At 41.1% G+C, this 24,133-nt stretch overlaps 1 protein-coding gene across 4 annotated transcripts in view; it reads left to right on the top strand.

Moving 5' to 3' along the window:
* FAM13C (family with sequence similarity 13 member C) overlaps positions 1–24,133 on the top strand; it is a 121,091-nt gene that overhangs the window by 79,883 nt on the left and 17,075 nt on the right. For all 4 annotated transcript variants that reach the window (XM_054572760.1, XM_054572759.1, XM_054572757.1 and 1 more), the window contains 3 exons: positions 3,985–4,069; positions 18,199–18,409; positions 19,532–19,670. In XM_054572760.1, the coding sequence (XP_054428735.1) occupies positions 3,985–4,069; positions 18,199–18,409; positions 19,532–19,670 (435 nt within the window). The remainder of the gene's footprint in view (positions 1–3,984; positions 4,070–18,198; positions 18,410–19,531; positions 19,671–24,133) is intronic.

The following is a 24,133-nucleotide window of genomic DNA, read 5'->3' on the forward strand; positions in this document are numbered from 1 at the left end:
ATGTTTTTCTTCATGTAGCATCTTAGAGCTCCATGAAGCTCTAAGCTTTATGTCCTTTAAAGCTTAGAGTCTCATTTCTGCTTCAGCATGAGGACAAGTGAGGGAGAAGATGGGAGCGGAAGATGGATGAGAACAACCCCATGCCTACTTCTAGCCATATTAGGGTCTGAACATTATACGTCACTCTGTGGGGGAGCTTAGGGGCCTCTGAATGTGAATGGACATACTCCTGTGCAGTGAATTATTTACTGTTGTGTTGCATGAATACTTGGTTCAGTTTCACAAACGCTGTCTAAGCACCCACTCAGTGCCAGGTTCTGCAAACCTCTTCAGGATAGGCGCATGTTTGCTTTTCTCTCCTTTAAAGTTGGAAGGATATTTAGAAGTCATCTAGCCTCAGGTCCTTACTAGGCAGATGCAGAGTGTGAGGCCCTGGGAGGTAAAGTGATGAGTCAAGGCCTCAGAGCTGGTGTAGAGTTTGGCTCTGCCCAGCAGCTTCTGGCGTTTGGAGATATTTATAATAACCCCCACGTCCAGTCCTGTGGGTTTGCCACATGCTGGTGCTGCGCAAAGTGCTCTCTGTGCTTGCCCTCATTTAATTCTTAGAGCAGGTGCCATTGTCTCTGTTATTGTCTCTTTTTACAGATGAAAGAATAAAGCTTAGAATAGCCAAGATGCTTACCCAAACTCAGATGCATAGTATGTTACTGAACTGACAGGGCCCCTGGCTCTGTGTGAAGGTCATGTTCTCTTCTGCTTTGCAGAGTGTACAGGAGCAAATCGGGCTTATGAGAGGCGGCCAGTTTCTACGTCCCCCCTCGAAATGTAGGCGGCGGGGGACTGGCTGACCTGCCTGCCTTCCTGCCTTCCTTCCTTCCTTCCTTCCTTCCTTCCTTCCTTCCTTCCTTCCATTTTTAAGTTGTGGAGATACACACACACACAATAAAATAAAAGCTACCATTTTAACCATTTTTAAGTGTACAGTTGAGCAGTATTAAGTAATGCACATTGTTGTGCAACCATTATCACCATCCATCTCCAGAATTTTATTCATCTTTCCAACCTGAAACTCCATATGAGTTAAATACTAACTCCCCTACCCTCCTCCTCTCCACCCGCCAGCCCCTGGCAGCCACTACCTACTTTCCATCTCTATGAATTTTACTACTCTAGAGATCTGTCTTTTTGTGAGTGGCTTACCTTAGTTACCATAGGTCCTCCAGGTTCATTCATGTTGTAGCGTGTCAGAATTTTCTTTCTTGTTAGGGCTAAACAATACCCCCTTGTATGTATATAGCACATTTTGTTTATCATTTGGCTGCTTTTACTTTGTATTAGTCTGCTCATACCGCATTGGGGCTGCCATAACAAAATACCACAGATTGAGTGGCTTATGCAACAAATATTTATTTTCTCACAGTTCTGAATGTCCAAGAACAAGGTGCGGTGCTGGCAGAATGGGTTTCTCCTGAAGCTTCTCCCTTTGGCTTCAGGAGAAACCCAGGTGGATGGCTCCCTTTTCAACATGTCCTAATATGGTCTATCTTCTGTGCGGGTGCATCCCTGGTGTATGTGTGTATGTCTGTCTGTCTGTCTTTCTAACGACATTAGTCATATTGAACCCTGATGACTTTATTTTACCTGAATTTCCTCTTTAAAGGCCCATCTACGAATACAGTCACTTAAGAGTTAGAGCTTTATCGTATGAATTTAGAAGAGACATATCTTAGTCTATTGTGAATAATGTTGCTATAAATATGGGCATAAAAATGTCTCTTTGAGTCCCTGCTTTTAATACTTTTTGGGTATAGAGCCAGCAGTGGAATTGAAATTTCCACTATCATAAAATTATACGATAGTTTCATTTTTAATTTTTTGAAGAACCACCATAGTTGTTTTGTTTTTCTTTTTAACAGCCACACCATTTTACATTCTTGTGGCATTATTTCTTTATTTTCTGAATAGTTTTGCTCTTTTTGAGAGGTCACACCGATTTCCAAGGTCCTTCAGTAGACAGCCAGCCTGGAATTGTTCTTTTTGCCTCTCAGATGTTTGGTTACTAAATCTTTCCAGAAACTCGGCTCCCTTGCTCCTTCTGCACCTCCTGTCAGCAACCTTGGGCACTCGCTTCCATACTTAGCTGCTGGGAAAACATTCCAGAAAGGAGGAGGAAGCCGTGAAAAATGGCCTGGTCTCAGGTAGATGCTTCATGCGAGCTGCAGGCATTCAGACAGCAGCCCCTGAGCACAGAGGACATTTGTACCGGGTCTCCCCCCATCTCTGAGCACACAGAGAAGGGCCCCTGAGCCTGCTTAAGCACCCGCCTCTTTCAAAAGTGGCCAAAGGACAGTACATTTAAGATGTTTCTTAAGTAGCAGTTTTAACACTGCTGTAGGTTCATATTGACCGACATCAACAGAAGGGATCAGAATGTGTGTATGGGAGTGGATGGTGTGTAGGGGAAGGGATTGGCATGTGGGGAAATGTTGGGGGGTATTTATGTGAGGCAAGATATGAGGGACGATGGGGGTGAGTGGGTGTGTGAAATAGAGTGTGAGAGGGGGAGTTAGGTATGGGGGTGTGTGGTAGGGCTTGCGTGCATGCGTGTGTATGTGTGTGTAATAGGGGATTAAAGGGATGAGTGTGAGAAGGAATGAGTATGTGTATGGAGTGGAGGTGAAGTATTTGGGGGTTAGAGTGTATGTGTGAAGTAGAGTGTGAAAATATGGGGGTTAGGCATGAGGCTGTGGAGGATGGAGGTAATGGTCTGTATAGGATTGGGATGGGTGTGTGCATGGAGTAGGGTATGAAGGTTAGATAGGAGGGTGCATGGGCAATAGGATATATGGAGGGTAGAATGTGAGTAAGAGAGAGAGAGAGAGAAAGAGAGAAACAGAGAGAGAGAGAGAGTGTGTGTTGGAGGGGCATAGTAGGGAAAGGACCAATGGCTCCACTCCAGGTAGCAACCCTGCCAGGAGCCTGGTGGGTGGAGGAGCTGCTGAGGCCTGCAGAGCTTCCCTGCTGTGGGGGAGTAGTGCCTTGCCGGGGACTCAGGCGTGACTCACTTTCACCTGGTTGGGGAATTAATTTGCTGGGCATCTGCATCATGGCAGGATATGTGCGTCAGTCAGTATGACTTTGTTCTTATTAAGAGCCATGGGAGAAATTTAAAATGAGGAATGGAGGGGGTGGGGAGAGGTTGTGCTGGGAGCTATGAAAGATAAATTGCTTTTCCCTCAGTGGCTGGGTCACACTAAGTGACCAAGGTCATTTTCTTCTCTCCCTCTACTCTGTTCTTGATGAAAGGTAGTTACAAACATTTCATGTGAGAGAAGTAACTTCAGGAGACACCCCCCACACGCACACCCACACATAGAGATGCACACACACACACAAGCACATACCTCCCACATACAAATGTAGATAAGGGAGCCCCAAAGCACCTCCCAGATGCCTGGCGGCCTCTGCAGCAGTAACTCTTTGTGCACTGCGGTCTGCTGCAGTCTTTGCAGTGGAGGGACGCTGGCTGTTGTGAATGGTCGCCTGGGAGGGGCCTAATGTCATCTGCTCCTGATGTCAGCACAATGAATGAAACTCTTGCAAAGCGTAAAGCCCCAAGCACCCGGGAAGCAGAACCTTCTCAGATTGGTTCCCTGGCTGCAGCGTCTCTTGCTGACGAAATCACTAGTCCCATGTGTCACAGATAATCCATATACGTTAGGATTTAAATGAGACAGAAACTGAGGTTGCATGTGGACTAATGCACAGCTGATTCTGGCACAACCATCTCTGGCTGAAGCAGCTGTGGCCACGACCCTCTTCCTGCCAGGCGCTGGAGAAAGGTGTTTGCAAGACCTGCAGACCCACCATTGCGTGTTAGCCATCTACTTAGCTAGCCCGATGTTCTGCTTTTGCTGGCAGAATTCCTTGCTGAAGCTCCAAGCCCTTGAAACTGATCTGTGCTCTGCGTTTTTGACAAACCAGGAAGAAGCCGTTCAGGTGCATGGAGTCAAGGACCCAGCCCCAGCGTCCACCCAGAGTGTGCCTGCTGAAGGGGCAGATGCTGCAGGTAAGAGGCAGGGCTGGGGGAGGTCCTCATTTGTACTCTGAAGATAGTTTAGCCTCTTGCTGCTTCATCCTAAACCTGGCGCCTGTGGGAAACAGTGCCTGGTGCCACATGAAAGCTGAAGAGTTGCTTGAGTTACGCCCCAGGAGCTGAGAGGGAGCAGGAGGAATTAAGATGTGCTGTGACGTGGAGCCTTCTCTCCAGTGCAGGGCTACGAGTCAGACTTACATAAATGGGTGTCAGGTGAAAAGCACCCATCACAACCCCTAGTCCTCATTCTCCTATTTGGTATCCTCTGGCAAACCCGTGCTTTTCTTGTATTGTAGTGCTTGACTTTGATAATCTGTGCTTGAAACTCACGAGTTTTGAGACTCATGATATGTTTGAGGTATTGAAGGATAGGAGAGTTTAAACATTGTTACTCCTTTTCTTCTATACTGCTTGTAAGATGGTCCATCAACACAGGGAAAGTGGAGGTGATCCTCTAGTCTGGTCCTATATTGCCCTGTTCTGTCTCATTATTTTTTAGCTTTAATTTCTGTGTTGAAAAGTCTCAAAATTGGGTCATACTTGTCTTTGTTTCTCTAGTTTTAATCCAGGAGATGATAGACTAGCTAGCAAGTGGAAGGCAAATTAATGTTCCCAGGAAGACTTAGATAGGAAAGATGCACTCATTTACATGAGTAGAAATGAGGGCACAGATTGCTTTTTTTTTTTTTCTTTCCACACAAAGTGGTCAGAGGTCTGCAGACTGGTTTCTGGATAGATAGTAGAAATAGGCTGAGGTGAGTTTGCTTCCTGAGATGTCCAGGAATTGAAGAAAGAGATTTACAAAGTATTATATTTTAGTACCATTAGTGATAGTACATTCGAGACATTACTGTTTAAAACATATGCATATAGTATAAGCAGGCAAAATACTTATCTCCAGTTTTTGAAGGTTTATGTGAAGACTTTCTCTGATCCAGTTACTGGTCTGAGCATTTTTCATCTATTATGTGAAATTCTTACACTGATCTGTGAAGTAATGCTACTCACAGTAAGGACACTGAAGCCTACTGTAACCCTGCTAGTAAGAGGTAAATTTGTTCCCCATGGATGCAGGTGGCCAGCTGGCTGTCCTTGTTGCCTGGTGAGCTCCCCTGCTCTGTTGGCCATTGTGTTTGGATGAGAGGCAAGTAAAATTGGACAGGAGCCAATGTCAATCCAATTAGGGATTGAAGTCAAATTATCAGACAATGCTGTTCTTCTTCTACCAACCCCAACAAACAACATCTGAAACCTATAGAGAAGACCCAAGCCAAATACAAATTAACTTTTGAATTATCTGATGTTTTGTATACTACACAAATATCTGGAAAAGAGTGTTTAAATAAGATGGATATGTGTATATTTTTAATCATGACTTTTACATGTGTGTATGTATCTTATTTTCTTGACAGGTCAAGAATTGTTTTGCATTTTCTCATTCTAGATGGACAGGATTGTGAACAAACTTATTAATGCTCTTTGTAAAGGAGTTTATGTAGGAACTGCTCATGCAAAGGAACTGTTAGTATATTTCATGTTAGGTGTCAAATGGCAGAAATAGGCAGAGGCTCCTTTCAGAGGAGGCTGGTGGGTTGTATGCTGGATTTTCCAAAATGTAGGTGAATCTGAGGTGTGTCAGAGTTTTTCCAAGAGAGTCTGTGAAAAAGGGAGATTCTCTCTCTCTGTCTCCATCTCTCTCTCTGTCCCTCTCTTCCTGTGTGTGCGCATATGTGTATATGTAGTGGGCAGCAATGGCTCTTGCATGTTTTCAAAGATAGAACCCATCCTGGTGTTTTTAATCTTTGTAGAGCTTATGCCAGCAGTTTTTAATTCAAGGCCTGTGATTGGATATCTGGAGTGATCTTTGAACTCCTTGGAACTTCACTTTTTTTGTGTGCATATGTAAATTCCCTAGGACAGTGTGATTGCATAAGATTAGCACAGATGGCTATAAGTCTATAAAAGATTATAGTAACTTAAAATTTTCTCTTAAAGTGTAACGTCTAGTCCTGAGATTTGCATGTATATAAATATTCAAATAATAATTGTTAATGTCAATAATTAGTAACAAAGACAAAATCCAAGTGATTTATTTTTACAAGAATATCTGGCTATAATATGCTACCAATTAACTATTAAAAGCAGACATTCGTAAATATAAGTTGATGTTACCTTAATGGATTTCAAACTTACTTTAGACTTGACTAGGGTGCGACTTAAGTGAAGTGTAACTTTTACAGTGGGTACCTGAAATGATAATCTGAGCCAAGTATTGTAATCTCTGTGTCTTGAGATCAAAGTACTGACTTTGAATTTGGATTTATGAGTTCCAAAGGTCAGTCCCACCTAGTAAAATGCCTGAAATGTTCCCTGTTCCAGAAATCCAATGAAAAACTGCCCTTGCAACGCTGGCACATGTCATAGCAGCCGTGGAGGGGCCCTGTGTTCTAAACAGTGTTCCTGAGCCTTCCTGCACATCGTAATTGCCAGGAAGTTTTCAAACATGGGGATTCTCAGTCCTCATGTCTGCACATTCTGGGGTAGAATCCTGGACTCTTTACATTTCTAAACTTACTTTCTAATATTGGGAACCACTATTCAAGTGACTGTGTTTTGAATTAGGAAAGAGAAGTTTGGGTTCTCTTTGACTCTGTTTCACCTCAGCGTCACCAACATAAAGAGGCTTACAAACCACAAGGACTTCTAACTCAGGTTCTGTGACAAGTTGGCTCAGTCCATTTACATCAGGAGGAGAGAGGGGCTCAAGCATCCAAGTCTGCAGGCCAGAAAGTAGTGGCATGGGGACAGATTTGAGGGGTGTTAAAGGCTCCTAAAGAAAATTGACAGAGAGGAAACCAGCTGAGAAGCCCCTTTGGGACTATCCGTAGGATAACCGAGTATCCCGATTCGCCCAGGACTGCTCATTTTTTAGCACTTGAAGTTCCACATGCTGGGAAGTTCTCAGTCCCAGGCCATCTGGAGCAGCTAGTCACCTCACCCGCAGGTTTCAAACCGCATACAACGCTTAGGGTCAAAATTCCTCTAACTGGGCCAACAGCCTCTTACAGCTGAAACAAATGTTTCCTCTGTGGCATTAGTAAGCATCTATTCTGGTGTGAACAGAAATGAAATGAGGATTGTCTTTTTAGCTGCTTGTCATTTTGAAAATGTACATAGGAACTGTTTGATGTTTCCTCTGAGTAAGCCAAGTAATCCCAGTTCTGTCTGACCGCAGGTGATTGATTGCACAGTTTGTAGCAAAAGCTGTCCCTGGAAATAACGGAAGACTTATTACTAGGAATAATTCCTCAGAAGTACCTAATTAATTCTTCTATTCTAAAATCTTGATTTTCACGTTGAACTTTCCATTTGAGCAAGACCTTTGTTGCTGATATGGATTGTTAGAGAGCACTACTGTAGTGTATTTATTTACGGTCTGCAATGACTCCTGTGGTCTGTAGGTGTCTCCTAATGTTGAGGTCGAGGCAGAACAGAATCAAAGAGGACCTTCTCTCTCACATTTTAGACACTGTCCCATTGACTAGAAGTTCCCAATTACCTGGAAGTACTTATTAAATTTACAGATATCTAGGCTCCTGATCTTAAAATGCAAAATTAAAATATAAAGATGAGGCTTGAAAATCTCCAAGTTTGAAAACCTCGCCTGGTGATTCTTAGGTGCCAGGAGATTCAGGAACACTTTCTGGAACATAGTGTTCCTCTAAGGGTGCTGTGAAATGTGTCCTTGCTGCAGGTGCCGTTTATAATTGGATTTCTGGAACAAGGGAGTATCTCAGGTATCCCACCAGATGAATCTGATCATCCACATTACTTGATGTTTTACTGTCTGGCAGAAGCTTTACATAGTCTTTGAAAGTCAGTAAGAGATGGTCTCTCTTGCTTCAACCTCAGAAGTGCACAGAATTTCAAATATCTTTTAGAAACTTTTTTTCATTATGCATCTATGTGTATATGTGTGTATTATTTCTAAATCTTTCCTGAACCTTTTTATACTGAACCTTTTTAATACTGAAAGTGTATGTACCACTGGTTGCTTTAACTAAAAAATGGCTTCCACTGTGAAAAGTACCTCTTTTTATTTTGTCCTAAATATATTGTTTTAATCAATCAATCAATCAATCAATCAGTTCCTTTAAAAGCAGTGGTTTTCAGAAAACCAACCAGGGTTGATTTTTACCCCCTTTGAGGATATTGAGCAATATCTAGATACACTTGGAGGGTAAGTGATTCTGGCATCTAGTGGGCAGAGGTCAGTGGTTCCTATGAGGCCCAGAACTACCCCCTCCCCTCATTGTCCCAGCAGAGAATTATAAGGTCCAAAAATGTGAATAGTGTCAAAGTTTAGAAACCTTACTTTAGAAAATTTTAAGTAATAACATCAGCATTAGCTAACAATGACCTCTTCATTTGCGCCTGCCCCTGCTACATGGATTTTCTCATTTTATCTTCAAAACAATTCTACGAGGTAGGGGTCATTATTACCCCACATTAAAAATGAGCAAGTAAACTTGGAGGGTTAATGTAACTTGCCGAAGGCCCCACAGCTACTGAGGTGTGGCATTTGGGAGGACAGGTGAGGAGTCAGGGGGTTTCCCCCTTTGGACGCCATAGTCGAAGCACTTCACACTTTGGTATTTGCCATTCAGCCTAAAAGTTAAGTCCCCACAGTTCTAATATTCTAGAATTTGACGTTAAGCCTGTAGTTGGCTTGTACATTCTCTACACAATTAACGTGTTTGGAAAGTTATTTTTTTCTTTATCCATTCCTGACTTTGTTTTGTCAGACTGCAGAAACCCGGATTTGTAGTTGATCACCCTGTTGCAGCTCCTCTGTTCCATAGTCATTGTAGCTCCTCTGATCTGAACCATCTGTAGGCCCTTGTGCCTTTCTTGATGTGCACTTACTTGTCCTGCGTAGTATATTCCAGTTGGAGTCAAATAGAAAGAATATTATTCGTAAATATGGGCACCAGTGTTATAGTTTTACAAAATGATACTATTGGGAGAAATTGGGCAAAATTTACAAGGGATCCCCATATTATTTCTTACAACTATATGTGAAACTACAATGGTCTCTGTAAAAATTGAATGAGTACCTAAAATACATTGGCTTGGGGTGTCTTATAGAATAATTACAAAATTAATTACATTTTTTGGATTGTTTTCCAAACTCTTCCTGGAGATGTTCACTATTTTCTTGACCTTTTTGTCATATCTGTGTATTCCATAAAAGCTTCAAAGAAATCCCATTTCCTACCAGACCAATAATTTAGTGCATATTATTTTTAAGGGTAAATATATTAGTTTTCTCCAGCTGTTTTGTCTACTGGCCCACAGTGAAGGTCATCTGCTGCTATTAAGCCTCCTCATGGTTTGTGGCCTTTTTCTGTGGTTGCTTAGCATTTTACTCTCTGAAATATATTAACATCATCTGCAAACTCAGACTTATGACTCAACTTCTTCATTCATGTCATTTCTGAAATGTAAAATAAGATCAATTCAGGATCCATTTGCTAGTGTCAGTACTGACATGTTTGTCATAAAGATATTAATTCTTCCCTATTCTTTGCTGCATATTGTTAAGTAGATTTTGTATCCATTATAAAACATTTAGCCCAATCATCATTTGGTTTTGTTTTTAAACAGATTTTGATATGAAAAACATGCCACAGACTTCTTGAAAGCCCAAGTAAATTATATTCTTTAGTTCTGCCTTATTCAGAAATACGGTTCTTTGCAGAACAGGTTATTTGATCTCTCTCTGTTTGTTTCCTTTACTTTAAAATGGGAAAAAGGATGGTATCCATTTCTTAGGACTTGTGTGAGAATGATGTAGCTAAATGTAAATGAGGCTCTTAGGATCACCCCCATGGTAAATGCTCAGTAAATGTCAGCTATCATTATTTAAAAAGCTGGGCATTTTTGCAATATTCAGAGTTTATGTTGCCTTTCCCCCAGTTGATACTGCTTACATTTGTCTTTAAAAATCTCATCTATCATAATTTTCAACTACTTTCAAGGTGTCTATATGTCAGTAATACTGTTCACTCCCTAGGTCCCTTCCAGAGTCTTGCATATGATTGACATTATACTAATTCCCTTAAGCAAAAGGTATTTATAACAGCAATAATCTATACAGCTGATGGCTGAATAATTACCTCCTATTATAGTTGAAACTACATTTGTTACCATAAAATCTATCCTGTGCTAAAACTGTGACATAACGTGGCTGGCAAAGATCTTTACTGTCAATAATTTTTTCTCTGATGCATTTATAACCATCTTCATAGTCTCTGAAAGAGGGAGCGTAGTAATATGACCAGTAGACGGTCATATTAACTGCTTGTGTTCCAAACAATGTGTTTTTTAAATGATTTCAAAATCCATAAGTGACAATATAATTCTGTGAGGCTATTTCTATAACTGCCTTATAGGGAAGGAGTAAATCAGTCCTACAGCTGAAACTTCCCGGGTGATTATTTTTAAAAAACTTAAATTCACTTTTTAAGGCAGGCCAAGAATTGCGATAGCATGCATTTTTCCATTTGCCTCACTACAACTCTTTATAAATGAGGACTCTAAGTCTGACAAGGTTTTCTAGGCCAAGGACCTAACAGCAGGGAGCAAGTGGCATCCCAGACCTGTCTTGGGGCTCTGACTCAAGAGTCTGGGCTTTTAACAAACAGGCTTATAGTTGTGCTATTCTTTTAATTAATAGATTTTATTTTTAAGAACAGTTTTAAGTTTATCAAAAATTAAGCAGACAGCTCTGGCTGGTGTGGCTCAGTGGATTGAGTGCCAGCGTGTGAACCAAAGAGTTGCCAGTCTGATTCCCGGTCTAGGACACATGCCTGGGTTGCGGGCCAGGTCCCCAGTTGGGGGTGTGTGAGAGGCAACCACACATTGATGTTTCTCTCCCTTTCTTTCTCCCTCCCTTCCTCTCTGTCTAAAAGTGAATAAAAAACATCTTTTAAAAAAAAATGAGCAGATAGTACGGAGAGTTGTCACATACTCATTTTCCCCTGCACATAATTCCCACATATTTTGTAGCCATTTTAAACCTTTCTTTCTGGTTATTCATCCTTCCATACTTAACAAGAGGACAATGTGGAAGTGACCAGATGGCGTGCCTAGATAGATGCTTGGTGTTTGATATTGCTCTGGCCACTCCCTACCCCCGCCCTGCTGGTTCACAGTGGACAACCATTCCTATCTCTTCCAGTTCCCTAACACTCTTACTTTTCTATGTCTCTGCTTATATGGGACTGGGGGTCCAATTTTTTTTTGACTAATTTTTTCTAACTGAAGTTGGACCCTAGTAAAGATACAGCCCCCATTGAAGGCTGAAATTTTTTCAGTAGTCTTTCTGTTTGCTTTGTACATGTAATTTTCCTTCTGCAAAATATATCAGCTCATAAATGAAAACTCTCTTTGGAAAATGGCTCTTGTTATCTCAACAGCACATTTTTATCAGCTGTGCCTGAGGTGATCAATGGTGCGTGAATCGACTAGAAGACCTGGGGAGGCTGAAAGATGTCTGCATCGCAGCACCCCTCTTTCCCTGTATGTTCCCCAAGAGGGCACTTCTGAGTCGTGGGCACTGTCAGTGATGATACTTGCTCTTTTTCTGGCCCCCCAGCTCAGGCAGAGCTCTGTCATCTGAGCATGTGGCTCCACTTTTGTGAAACAGGGAGCGAAAAATATGTTGTCAGAGATCAGGCACTGTTCATTGGCCATTTCCCTTGGCTGTTTCTCAACTGTTCTTTGACAGTGTGCATAGAGGCAAAGGGATAATCAGAGGAGACTGTAAAGATTTATCTAGTCACTTGATAGGTTTTTCTAGAAGATCATTTCTTCTTTCCTCTCGAAGTTAGGCAGTTGGTTTGGTGCTGTCGAGAAACTGCCACTAAAAATATGAATTATCCCTGGCTGAGATGTCCTACAAAACAGTGCAAAGAATGGATTTCTCCCCTATCCCAGAATGACAGGAGTGCTCACACCTGCGCTCATTATGAGCCATGTTTCCACAGCCCACGGTATGGTTCTGATTTACGGTAGAAATCGCAAATGTCTGAAGACCTCAGTCTTGCACAGGCTAGACGTTCATTGCACTGCATGTTTCCTTAGGGCAAACTTGGCCTTTGTCACCCTGCCTCACCTTTCTTCTCAGCCACCTCTAGCACCACGGTGTCTCTGTTTTTCTTCTTCCCCCACAGATTTCTGGCTGCTTCTCTTCCTCAAACTGTTTATACCTCCCAACATTATATTGTAAACAATACACCATATAAATAACAATGTAACTTTCCTTGTTTGGGTCTTTGGTGGTTATTTATTCTTTAGTCTTACCATTGACATAGTGAAAATATTAAAAAGGAACTTTATAAGTCTTTTATGATAGTGTATATATTATTAATAGATTTTAAAAATAATCAGTTACAATATATCCTGAAAATTTATGTAATTACGTATTTCTGCAATTTAAATGTTATGTTTACTTGGCAAAAGTATGTATGTGTTTGAAGTAATAGCAGTAACTCAAGAAAAAAATATTCTAAAATCATTCCCCTAAAATTCTCTAGGAAATGGGAGTGATTGGATTAAATTTATCTTCAGAACTACTCAAAAACCCAAAACCTGGATCTGTATTTACTGGTGGAAATTTAATTACAAGATTGTAACCAAAATTGCAGAGGCAAGGAGTAAGTTTAAACGTGAGCCAAGGCTTCTTGATCCATGCAGTTTTCTGTTTTTTAGGAAGGACTTTGGAGTTCCTCATTGCTCAGCTAACCCAGCGCCCTAATCTATTGACTCTTCATTTTATTGAAATCAGTACATTGGCTCCTTCAAAATGGCAATGAGGCTCACTGTCCTCACCCGACTCTAGAAGTGGGGTTTGAGGAGGTGCGTGCCGACCTTGAACTCGAGAAGGCTCTGTCTCCTTAAGGTTCTCCTACCTACACATCCAGAGCCTCTTGGGGACCTCCACCTGGATAACCCAAAATGCCTCTTAACTCAAAGCATCCAGAATTGAACTCATCTTTCCCTCCCCCAGCAAGCTCCCCGCCTGAATTCTCTAACTAGAGAAAAGATACCACCCAATTAACATTTATTAATGGATAATTATTCCCTCTTCCCTAGGCATTGTCCTAAGCACTTTAGATGTCCTTATCTTTTAAAAATTTTCCTAACAATTTATAAGGTAAACACTGTTGTCATTCTCATATGAAACAGGACTCGGTGGACAGTAGATGGTCAATAAACACTTGTTGAACGAATGAATTCCCATTATACTGCTGGGAAAACCGTGATTGAAAATGATTGAGTAATGTGTCCCAGGTCACACATATGATAAAACTGGGATTTGAGTCTAGGTGCTTCTGAGTCTATGGCCTATGCTTTTATCCATGATGGCAAACTACCTCTTGGCCTCTGCAAGGTGCCTGTCATAAAGCCCAGACCTGCTTTCAGGGTGACAAATGTCCCACCCCTGTAACTCCCTGGTGTTTCTGGTGGCCATCCACAGAAGCTGGCACACAGAGGCCTGCTGAGGGGCCAGCCGCCCACTGCTCCATAACTGGATCAGCCTCACTAACCCGGAAGCCCTCTTCAGCTGTCCTCATTCCTGCCCTGTCTGTCCTTCCCTTGGAGGTAGCTCCTCCTCTCTCAGTGGTCTCAGAGCAAAAAAAGCTCTTAGTTTCCCTAGGCTTACCTCCTGGGATGACTTCAGGCTTCCCTGTGCTCTCTGTTGTGATCTCCTAGCTAACCCGTAGTGCCTTGGGGCACTCAAATTCCAGCATATCCCAAACCAAACCCATTGTGTTTGCAACAGATGTTTTGGGTTATTTCTTGTTTTGTTTTGGTGGCCCTATTTGTGAGAGGCTGGCTAGAAATTCTGATACTTGAGCCTCATTAGAATCATGTTTTTGGCTCATTTGGCTTCTAAAACCATCAAAGGCTGGTGTTTGGCATTTTGGAATGTACTTGAATGCTACCTGAGAACCCACCAGGATGAGCAAAGCCAAGAGTACAAATTAACAAATCCACAAGACAATGGCTAATGTATTGCTCAGTTAGATCTCAGCAGTCCATCTCAAATGGTTGCAGGTAGAGATTTGCTTAAGTTTTTAAAGACTTTAAAAATTCACATTAGAAAAGGATATTTTGAATTCTGACTGACTCATTTAACAGCTGTAATAATACAACATCTGGTTCTGCTTGGGGTTGCAGCCAGATCAGCTGCACTTTCTTGGCCTTCACACACTGATGACAATTATTTGTCTTCTCTACATCCCCTATTGCTCAGTGAGTGGACTGCCAGAAACACTCTTGGGCTCCCAGGGTCAGGGGTGTGGAGTCTTGTACCACAGGCACTAGTCACATCCTCCTTGGATGGAGTTAACGCAGTCATACCACCTTCCTACTGGGTTTAAAATGAAGATCATATTGCTGCTAGCCTCACGTGGTTGTTAAGAAAATTAAACATATGCGAAAACTCTTATGACAAGTTTGAGGACATAGTGAGTCACTCCATAAATATTATTTATGATGATTACTTACTTATTTTTAAATAAGCACTGGTAGGAGGGACAATATGCTGGGGAGCATGTTGGCTCTCATTTCAAATATTATCCCCATAAGTCCTCCTTGTATAGTTGTTCTTCACTAAGAGAAGGTAATATTCAGCTTTCTTACTTTGATATTAATTATTAAAATGATTGTTCTCATGGTTATTTTATTTTTAGCAGTTTCCATACCTTATCTCAATATTCATCAAATACCTATGCTATACAAAAGATGCATGGGTGAGCAATATTAGTTTTAATAGGAATTTATTTTAATGTATATTAGTAGGAAAAAATGTAACTAGCCCATCAAATTCATGATTTCTTGGCCATCAGGGCCCAGGGTGAAGCTGAAATTTTAAAAAGCTATAGGTTGAAAATAACCTATCTAAAATACATAGTAAATATATAACTTTATATATATAATCTATACTTTAATATACATATATAGTAAAAAGAGTTTATGAGGATAGGACAAAAATTGTCAGAAGACAGTTATATTTCATTTTTATTCTCACTTAGTCTTATGAAGGAGGCACCATTATTCTCTTCATTTTACTAATGTAAAAACTGAGGTTTAAAAAGGCCTATTATTTGTGAAGTCTCCTCTCTTAACAAGGGGTAGGCCTGAGATTCAAACTCACCATCTTTGCTCTCTATTGTGCCACCTCTGGGGTTGTTTCTCACCTCTTTTCTCAGGAAGGCTCATTTCCTTTTTAAAAAGTTTTAGTATTAACTTCTATTGTTTTTTCCTTCCTATAAAAATAAGACTTATTTGTTATAGAAGTTTCAGAAGATACAAAGAAGAGAAAAGGAGTAAAAATATTTTTTGTTGTAAGAACAGTTATATGAGATCCATGTTTTTAACAACTTTAAACATACCCTACAGTATTGTTAACTATAGGCAAGAGGTACAGCAGGTCTCTTCCTTTTCTATCACAGCCCTGTGCAAGGGGCTAAACAGGACGTTGAGAGAGGTCTGTGCACTCACTGGAGCCCCACAAGAGTGTAAGGCACGTGGAGACTCCTGGTTCGCAGACCCCTTTCTCTAAACCATACTGCATCATACACTGGGCCCTGGCAAGCTGTTCCTTCCTTTGGAAGAAAAAGTAATATGTCCCCAGGGGACCATCGGGAGCCATCCCCCAGTTACTGGGGAGCAGGGCCTGTAAGTGGTGTCCCTGGGCTCTGTTCCCAGGACAGCAGCAGTGACGGCTGGCTCTGGAGCTGCACTGGCCTTTTCTGAACAAGGAGCTCAGTAATTCTGTCTGCACAAATGCACACACAATGTACGTGCACTGTCTGATTTAATTAAGCCATTTTCAACCCACATGGTAAGTTGGGGCAGAGATCTGAGGCGCTACCACATTACGAGTTTTTGACTCTTGGTTTTCAGCTGGTCATTTGGGGATCTTTCTGGCTCAATGCTTCCTTCAGTGGTGACGGGGGGGGGGGGGGTAAGGGGAATCAGGATGTTAATTAGGTAGCACTGGTAAATTATTGGAGTACCAGAGGAAGCAGTTGCCACGTAAATGGGGGTTTATAATTACTATTGTAGTGCAGTTAAAAAAGAGCCATTCAGAAAATCTGTGATTCTTTGAAGTTACATTTTAGGACTTGGAGTTTCAGAAGCTGAGCTCTTTTCTCACCTCTACTTCAATCGTGTGGTTGGGAACCCCAGTGCCTTCATCTGGACATTGTACAACAGCACCAAGAGCCACATGTTAGTTTTGACCCTGGGGCTGTGGCTGAGCCGAAAGGTTGAAGGCCTCAGACCTTTCCCACTTCAACAAAAATATGCCAGCCCCAGGGGCTTGCTAAAGATTCTTTCCTTCCCCATCATTATCTTCAAAAGATACTGCCCAGAAACAGGTAATATGAATAAAATGCATTTCTTTTTAGCTGGTCTAAACCCATTGGTTGAAGAAAAGGATTTGGTAAGGAACGTTTATGCCTCCTAGTGGGTTTTGAAGATGAGTGTTAGTGTACGCTGTTCTTTTTTGGTTCGTAACTCTCCTGTTATGCCTTAGGGCTCCTGCCAAAGCTGCGATGTTTTCTGGGTAAATTATTCTGAGCAAGCGCACTGCCTGTGGTGCGCTGTGTCAGTCTCAGCAGCACACCTTGCCGGTGGGTCTGGGCCCTGGCATTTTTCTAGCTCCAGCTCTTCTCCAGCTCTCATCCTTTCCAGGCTCAGTCACTGGCACAAAATTGCTGTCAATGAGCTTCAAAGGTGCAGCAGGAGGTGTTATTCACTCTCTCGGTCTACATTCCAACAGGGAAGAGGCCAAGTGAAAACACACTAATCAGATCTTTGATGCTACACAAAGCAAACTGCATTTCAAGCTCTAGAGAACGTGGGTCCTTCTAAACCTGATTAAGATTCATCTGGTACCACTTTGCGATCAATGTTTATTTTGGAAAAGTGGATTTGTCATTATTTTCAGTTTCTGCTTATTCACCCAGGAAATCTTGGTTTTCTACTTCTTTGAAATAGTAGGTGTAAGAGAAGGCCTTGGTTGTCCTGACTTGTTTGCTGGGCAGAACTGAGCAGTTTGTTTTGGCTGCTTCTTGAATAGTTTTGTACCGATTCCTGTGATGGAAAGCTTGTCATCCTAGCCACCATGATGCAGCAGCGCCCTAAGGCTCCTCACTTTGCATGCCCTCACTTCTGTTGCACGGGCTGCCCACTTCTAGATCGACCCTGCAGTGGGGAGCTAATGAGCTCATTTAAAAAGGGAATGAATGATCACTGAGAGTTCAGGCACAGAGCTGCCTAAGCACAGAGAGGGTTTGGAGCAGGTTTTGTTCTTGTTTTTTGTTTTTGTCCAAAATAAAATGCTACACAAAATTTTGGAGAAGATACAGAATCGTTCTGAATTGTAACATGCATTGTAGTTTTGTGTATTATAGCTTCTTTTAATCTTTTAGTACATTTTTTGTAGACCTAAATCTATGCTTTTTTTAATATAAATGGAATCATTCCTGTTTTATTTTGAAACCTGTGCTTTTAATTTAGCATATTTTGAACATCATTCCATGTTGATAAGCAGAGTTCTGCATCATTTTTAATGACTGCTGAATAATTTTCTTTCTGGGATTCCTCTCCTCCTTCATTGGAGATTGTTTTATCCCTTTTCTTCTTCATAATCTATCATCTTTTGCTCCAGCTTCATTTTATTTTTTCCCTTTTTTCACCAAACATTTTGTAATTCGCCCTTCAATGTTTAAAAATAATAGTAAATAAAGAGAAGATGTTTATAGGTTTGGGTTACGCTGACTCTATAACTGATACCAGAATAATTTGTGTTTTCATTTCTTTTTGGTTGGTGGCTTTGTAATATTTTTTATCATGGTTCTGTGAGAACGAACATGACAGTGTTTTGAAAACCTTTCATATCCCCAGAAGGAAGAAATGACAAAGAGACAAGATAATGAATGCTGATGATCCTTGTTTAGGAATATGACAGTCTCAAGCCCTCTGTCACTTCTAAGCCCTGATGATTTATCTTCTCTCCTCAGACCCCGCACCAGTCCACAGAGACGGGCAGAATGGAGCAGACAGTGCCCCAGAAGACCTCCAGTCTGTTGGGACCAGCCGCCTGCTCTATCACATCACTGATGGTGACAACCCGCTGCTGTCACCACGATGCTCCATCTTCAGCCAAAGCCAGAGATTCAACTTAGACCCTGAATCAGCCCCATCTCCACCCAGCACTCAGCAGTTTATTATGTAAGAAAACCTTGTTTTATTATTTTCACTTCATATAGTTTTTTAAGTACTACATTTACAAACTACAATGAAGTGTGTCCGAAATAGTGCAAACATGCCTACCAAATGTAACTGGGATGCCTGAACAATAAATGGCAAAAATTGGTGTACTTTCTAATTGAGAATGCTGTTTCCAGCCTTATTATCTCAGCAGAAACAGTCACGAGACACAAGCCACCCCAGGGCTTGCATGATTGAACATTTTTGGTGAAATGCTCAGATAGTTAAGTAAATGTATATGTGTACAAATAGCAGGAATATTATTCTTCATGAGTTCAATATTCTTTCCACATCCAACAGTGGCTTCAGTGGATGGCCTCTAGAAATGCTTAGTTGTCCACCTCAATTTCTTCATAGATTATAGAAAAGTGGGAGATTAAAATAGCTGCCCCTCCCAAGAAAAAGTATAGAATTGTGTGTTCTTTCCCTTTTTTTTAAGTTCCACAAATAATTTTGATTCATAGCTAAAATGAGAGTCCCTTGGCTAAAATACATGCAGGGAAATCTCTAGTATCTCCTTAAAAACTTGTGCTTCTATTATGAATTTATTCAAACCTGGGCCCATGGACTATATGTTGATAGACTTGAGGGAATTAGTGAGTTATTGCTATTGTAAAGTATGTATCATGTGAGAGGGTGATGTATTTTCTGGAGCGGAGGCCCGTTCCTTTCATCAGATTCACAGAGGCTCTGTTATGTAAAGAGAAGTTAACTACTCATTTAAATCTTCCTTGAAAATGTTGGTAGGCGTGGCTCCTGTACTCTACTGAGGATCATGCCACAATAGGGCTGTCTCTTTTTAGTCTTAAGTTGATCTCCTCCAAGCTTTAGGAAATGTGTTTCCTGGACTGATGTTCTGATATTTGTGCATTGAAATCCCTGATGATATTTGCCCATAATGGCGTGCTGTGATCAGGGGTCTCCATTAATGAGCAGATGCTGCTATGGTAGACTCATCAAATAATGAACTGCCCTCTGGACTGCTCTGGCAACCCAAGAAGCTTGGTTTGTAGAGGAGCAGCAGCAACGTTTACCAGAAGCCTTGTTTTTGATCTTTCTTTCTCCACCCTGCAATCATTGCAGGCCCCGAAGTTCTTCACGGTGCGGCTGTAGTGGCAGCAAGGAGCCACAGACCATTGCCCAGCTCACTAAGCACATTCAGAGCCTCAAGCGGAAAATCCGGAAATTTGAAGAAAAATTTGAACAAGAAAAGAAATACCGGGTAAGAACTGTGGGTTTTAAAATACGAGTGTGGACTGTGTCAAGAGATGCATTGGCTTTTCCTTTCTCGGTGCTCCTCTGTACCAGAAACAACTCTGCTTCCATCGGCCAACCCATCATAAATTGAGTACCCATCTTGGGTGTGTCTTGTTTTCACATGCTGTCAGCTGGTATCTACTAAGACATCTCCTAGCAATTAATTACAACTCTTATTTTCAAACTGATTTGATTGTTGATCCCCCTCCCCATTTTTTCTTCCAAGGAACCCTACTATCACTAGTGTCCCTAGGAATTAAAATTTGAAAACCTTTTGAATTATGTTCTTATTTTTTCTTTAACCTCTTCCCATTTTCATTTTGATAAGAACCTATTAATGACCCAAAGGACAGAATCTCTAATTGCAGAATAAATGAGAGAGAGATTTTTTTTTTCTTGACATTAAAGTACTTCCTGATTGATGGATGGGGAACAAATGACATCTGTTCGGGTCACTCATGAGAACACACCCTGATCCATCCTTTCCTGTCAGAGAGACACTGGCTTCATGCTGGTGCTGCAGTGTTGCAATCATGAACCTTTTCTTACGTAAGAAGCAGTAAAGTCAGTGGTAAGTGTCTTGATAGCCAGTGCTGGTTTTATTTATTTTCTTTAATGGTGACCATGTCATAGAGAAAAATAGTGTTTGTGTAGAATTGCACAAAGATATTGGGTCTTTGGCAGAGGGCCCAGAACAGCTTGTTATTAGAATAACAGACAACAGGGAATAATGTCTCATATATCCTGAAATATTTAAAGGCTCACTAAGCACTTGGTACAGAGGTAATCGGCAGGTCCCTCTGAGTGTAGGATAAGTTCTGGGAGGGAGGAGAGCGTGGGTATTGAACCATTTTCCTGTTCTGTCTTGTGTTTCCCACAGTGGCTTTACATTTACTAAAGGCAGGATTGTAGCTTTGCAAAATGGAAAAAAATCAGATTGACTTTCAGGACAACCTAAGTCAGTGTGTTAAAGATTATTCTCTTCTTTGAAGTCAGGGAGTCACAGCTACTTACTGTTTTGTTTTGTTTTTTTATAGAGTGGGAGGGTGCTCTGCACACTGGTAGTATAGGTAATACAACTGAGACCCAGGGAAGGCTTGTAACTTGTGTAAGGTGGTTATGTTCCCTCTGTTCGGGCTTGGGTGGTAGATTAAGTCTGAGTAAGTTTTACAATGGAAGAGTAGAACTAAAATTCATAAGCATCCCTATTTTGAAAGTTCCAGGTATCTTAGAGAAGCTGATTTTCCCTGTTTGCTGCTGGAGTGTTATTGGACCTGTGATGCCCTCATAAGGGAAACTGTTGAGTGACAAGTAGAGGGCTCCATTCCCACAGTCTGTTAACAATGCTCACCTGGCAGTTCTTGAATCAGATTGATCTGGATTTAAATCCAGCACAGCCACATAGGAACTTGTGACTTTGGGCTTGCTTACCTTTCTGAGTCTCAGTTTATCCACCTGTAAAATGGAACTAGTGACTTCAGACGTTCGTGAGTGTTAAATGAGGAAGTACACACATAAAGCTTATTACATTGTTCAGCACAAAGAAAGTAAGTAGTCCTGGAAACTATCAACTTTTGAATGTATTTAAGTGATATCTGAACAGATTAAACCATGGCAGCCCCCGCTTGTCAGAAATCGAAGGAGAATTGTACACATTAGATCCCCACTTTTCTCCCTGCAGCCGCAGGCCCTCTGGCTTTTTCTCAACTGTAGCAGCCATCTAGAACTTGCCTATTTTAGAAGAGAATTTGTCCCAGCACCTCCTGCCTTTGTCTGGAGAAGCTTTAGAGCCAGAGCAGACACACGTCCACACACTTAGACACTCACACATACAGATGGATGGATCCAGCCGCTGCAGGGCCAGGAGGCCTCATGGTCCCCCAGCTTCAGTGTGTGTAGCCTTTGGAGTAATCAGAACCTACCATGTCTCAGGAGACAGGGCTTCTTCTCACCTTTCCTGTCAGGGTCAGGCTGGGCTTAGAGATTTGACATTGTCAGTGGGTTTTCATTGGTGGCTGTGCCTCAGGCTTTCCCTCCTGGCAGCCTGACCATGGGGGATGAATAGCACTCACTACTAATTTTTCAATCTGAGTTCCTGCTGGGCCTCTGTGCCAGCTAGTTGAGTGTAACTGTTTCACATTCCTGTCCAAAACTGTGTTTATTCCCTGCAACTGATTTTACGTTTAACTATAGTTAAATTCATAGACCTAGAAAAGGCTATTTTAGCCAAACGTCCACTTTCACTGTAGTTAGACAAGTTAGAATTAGAACGGCTCAGCCAGCCTTGTTTCTTACTTGGCCATTGTGAAACCAAGGCCCAGAGAAGGGAAATGACTTCCCCGGGATCACACGGCAGAGACTTGATCTAGCCAAGACAACAACTCAGGTATTTTCATTTCCTAATCCAGAGATCTTTCTAAAGTGTCTTTTGAACTATCATTAGCAGATCACAAATCTAACCCAGTGGTACCCTCGGTAAGGGACCCTGGAGCCCCATTTTAATTTCACTGAACAAAATTTGCACTGTGTAATTTCTCACTGTATGGCCCTTGAGCATCTGTTAAGCTGGAATTATTCAGTCCAAAAGTTAAAAGGCTGAAAGAGCCACAGTTTGTATATGAAAAGTTTTCATGTGATTTGAAAGCAGCTGTCCTTGTGAGCTTGATTTAACCTCTTTTGAAAGATTTCCCAGGAGCAAGGAAATAAAAAATTCATTTCATAAAATTCTAGGTTTTAAAATACTTTGTCAGAAAATTCAGCCTTAAATTTTTCCTAAGTCCTGTTTGCAGCAGTGAAAGCTCATTCCTTTGGTGGTTATTTGCTTAGGTTATTTAATTTTTGTTTTTGTTTTTAACAGTATTTCAAAAGATGACATTAACTATGTGGAGCATATCCAATGAAAAAGATGGGTTCCAAAGGCTCTGATTCTTCAGATCAGAGTGGAGAGTTTTGTGAGGATTAAGAGAAACTGAATATAAAACATTGACTGTTCATATTAGCAGGTTGTTACCCTAAGCGAAAGTACTAGACTATTTATCAAGGTAGTAGCACAGTGCATCATTCTAGCAAACTCTGGATAGGACTAGCCTAAACTTTTTGGAGGCACGCCCCTGTATCACTGTCCATGGTTCTGAAACCAGGACTTCCCTTGTGGAAAGCATAGTGTCCCCTCTGAGTTCCCCTAGGAAAAATAACCAAATAATCACTGCCATTTTCCTTCAGCCATCTTTTCCATTCCGATTTTAGTAAGTATGGTTTTCTCAACACTCTAGAAGTGACAGAATCATGTCTTATATTTCACAATGAATCTAATCCCATGTACATTTGATGATCCTGTCCCCCAAGCACGACTTTTCCCTTTGAACTTGAGAGGAACACATTCATCTCCCTGTACCTCTCTCACACCAAAAACTCAATGTTATGTATATTTAGTGGATTCTTAAATAAACATATAAGAACCCCTAGACTTGGTCACTAACAGTATACCCATATCCTGCTATTATTGTGGTGTTTATGGTTATGTAATCTTGAGAATTAATGTATATTTCCTTGTATATCCTCAAAGTAATTATTAACCTTCTTGAGCCTGCATTTCAGTTACCAGGGTGGCCTCAACTCTTTTAGATCTTACTGATCTATGCGGGTAGAGGCAAAGTATGTTTAGCTATTCTTGTCTCCTAGTTTCTCTTCTCTGTAGAAAATCAACTTTTGTGCTCTGAGAAGTCCAGAAATCAAAGTGAATGATTTGTGTTAACAGAGTCATATCCTATTAAAATAAAATATATATTATTATTGATATACCCTAGTGTAATTAGCTACTTGGTAGGACATAAATACCTGTACATATTTGTTTATTGATGAAGACATATTCAGTGTTTCTTTGAAGGTCTGGTAGTAACGTTGCTACCTATCATGACTGCCAGTAATAACAATAATAATATTTGTAATTCTAGCTAGCACAACTATAGTGTTTTGCATGTGCCTGGAACTAATTTCAGTGTTTTGCATATATTAACTAATTTATCCTGCTGTGGGGGAGATGTATTATAATTCTCATTTGATAGATGAAATGGAAGGACAGAGACTAAATAATTTTCTTAAGGTCATACACATGTGATTAAGTTTAATTCTAACATTAGCCCAGTAGGATATTGAGTCTATAAACAGAAGATTGAAGTCTGGGTATCACCCTGACCTACTGACTTCTTAGCGATCCAGTTTTAGAGATCCAGAGGTCTCCTTTCTTGGGCTTGATGTATATGATTGATAGGAGCTAAATCTTCCAGTATTCTCCAGGCAAGTTGTGGTCATAATCCATCATAGCTGTGAGCACAAGTAAATAAATAATGCTGGTTTGTATCATTGAAATCACCTACACTAATACAAAAAAGTGGCCTGGCAATGCATGGGGTGTGGGTTACCCACAGG

The sequence above is a fragment of the Pteronotus mesoamericanus genome, unplaced genomic scaffold, assembly GCF_021234165.1.
Source record: "Pteronotus mesoamericanus isolate MK-2021 breed Mesoamerican mustached bat unplaced genomic scaffold, CSHL_Meso_final contig_24, whole genome shotgun sequence".
In the NCBI taxonomy this organism is placed as follows: Eukaryota; Metazoa; Chordata; class Mammalia; order Chiroptera; family Mormoopidae; genus Pteronotus; species Pteronotus mesoamericanus.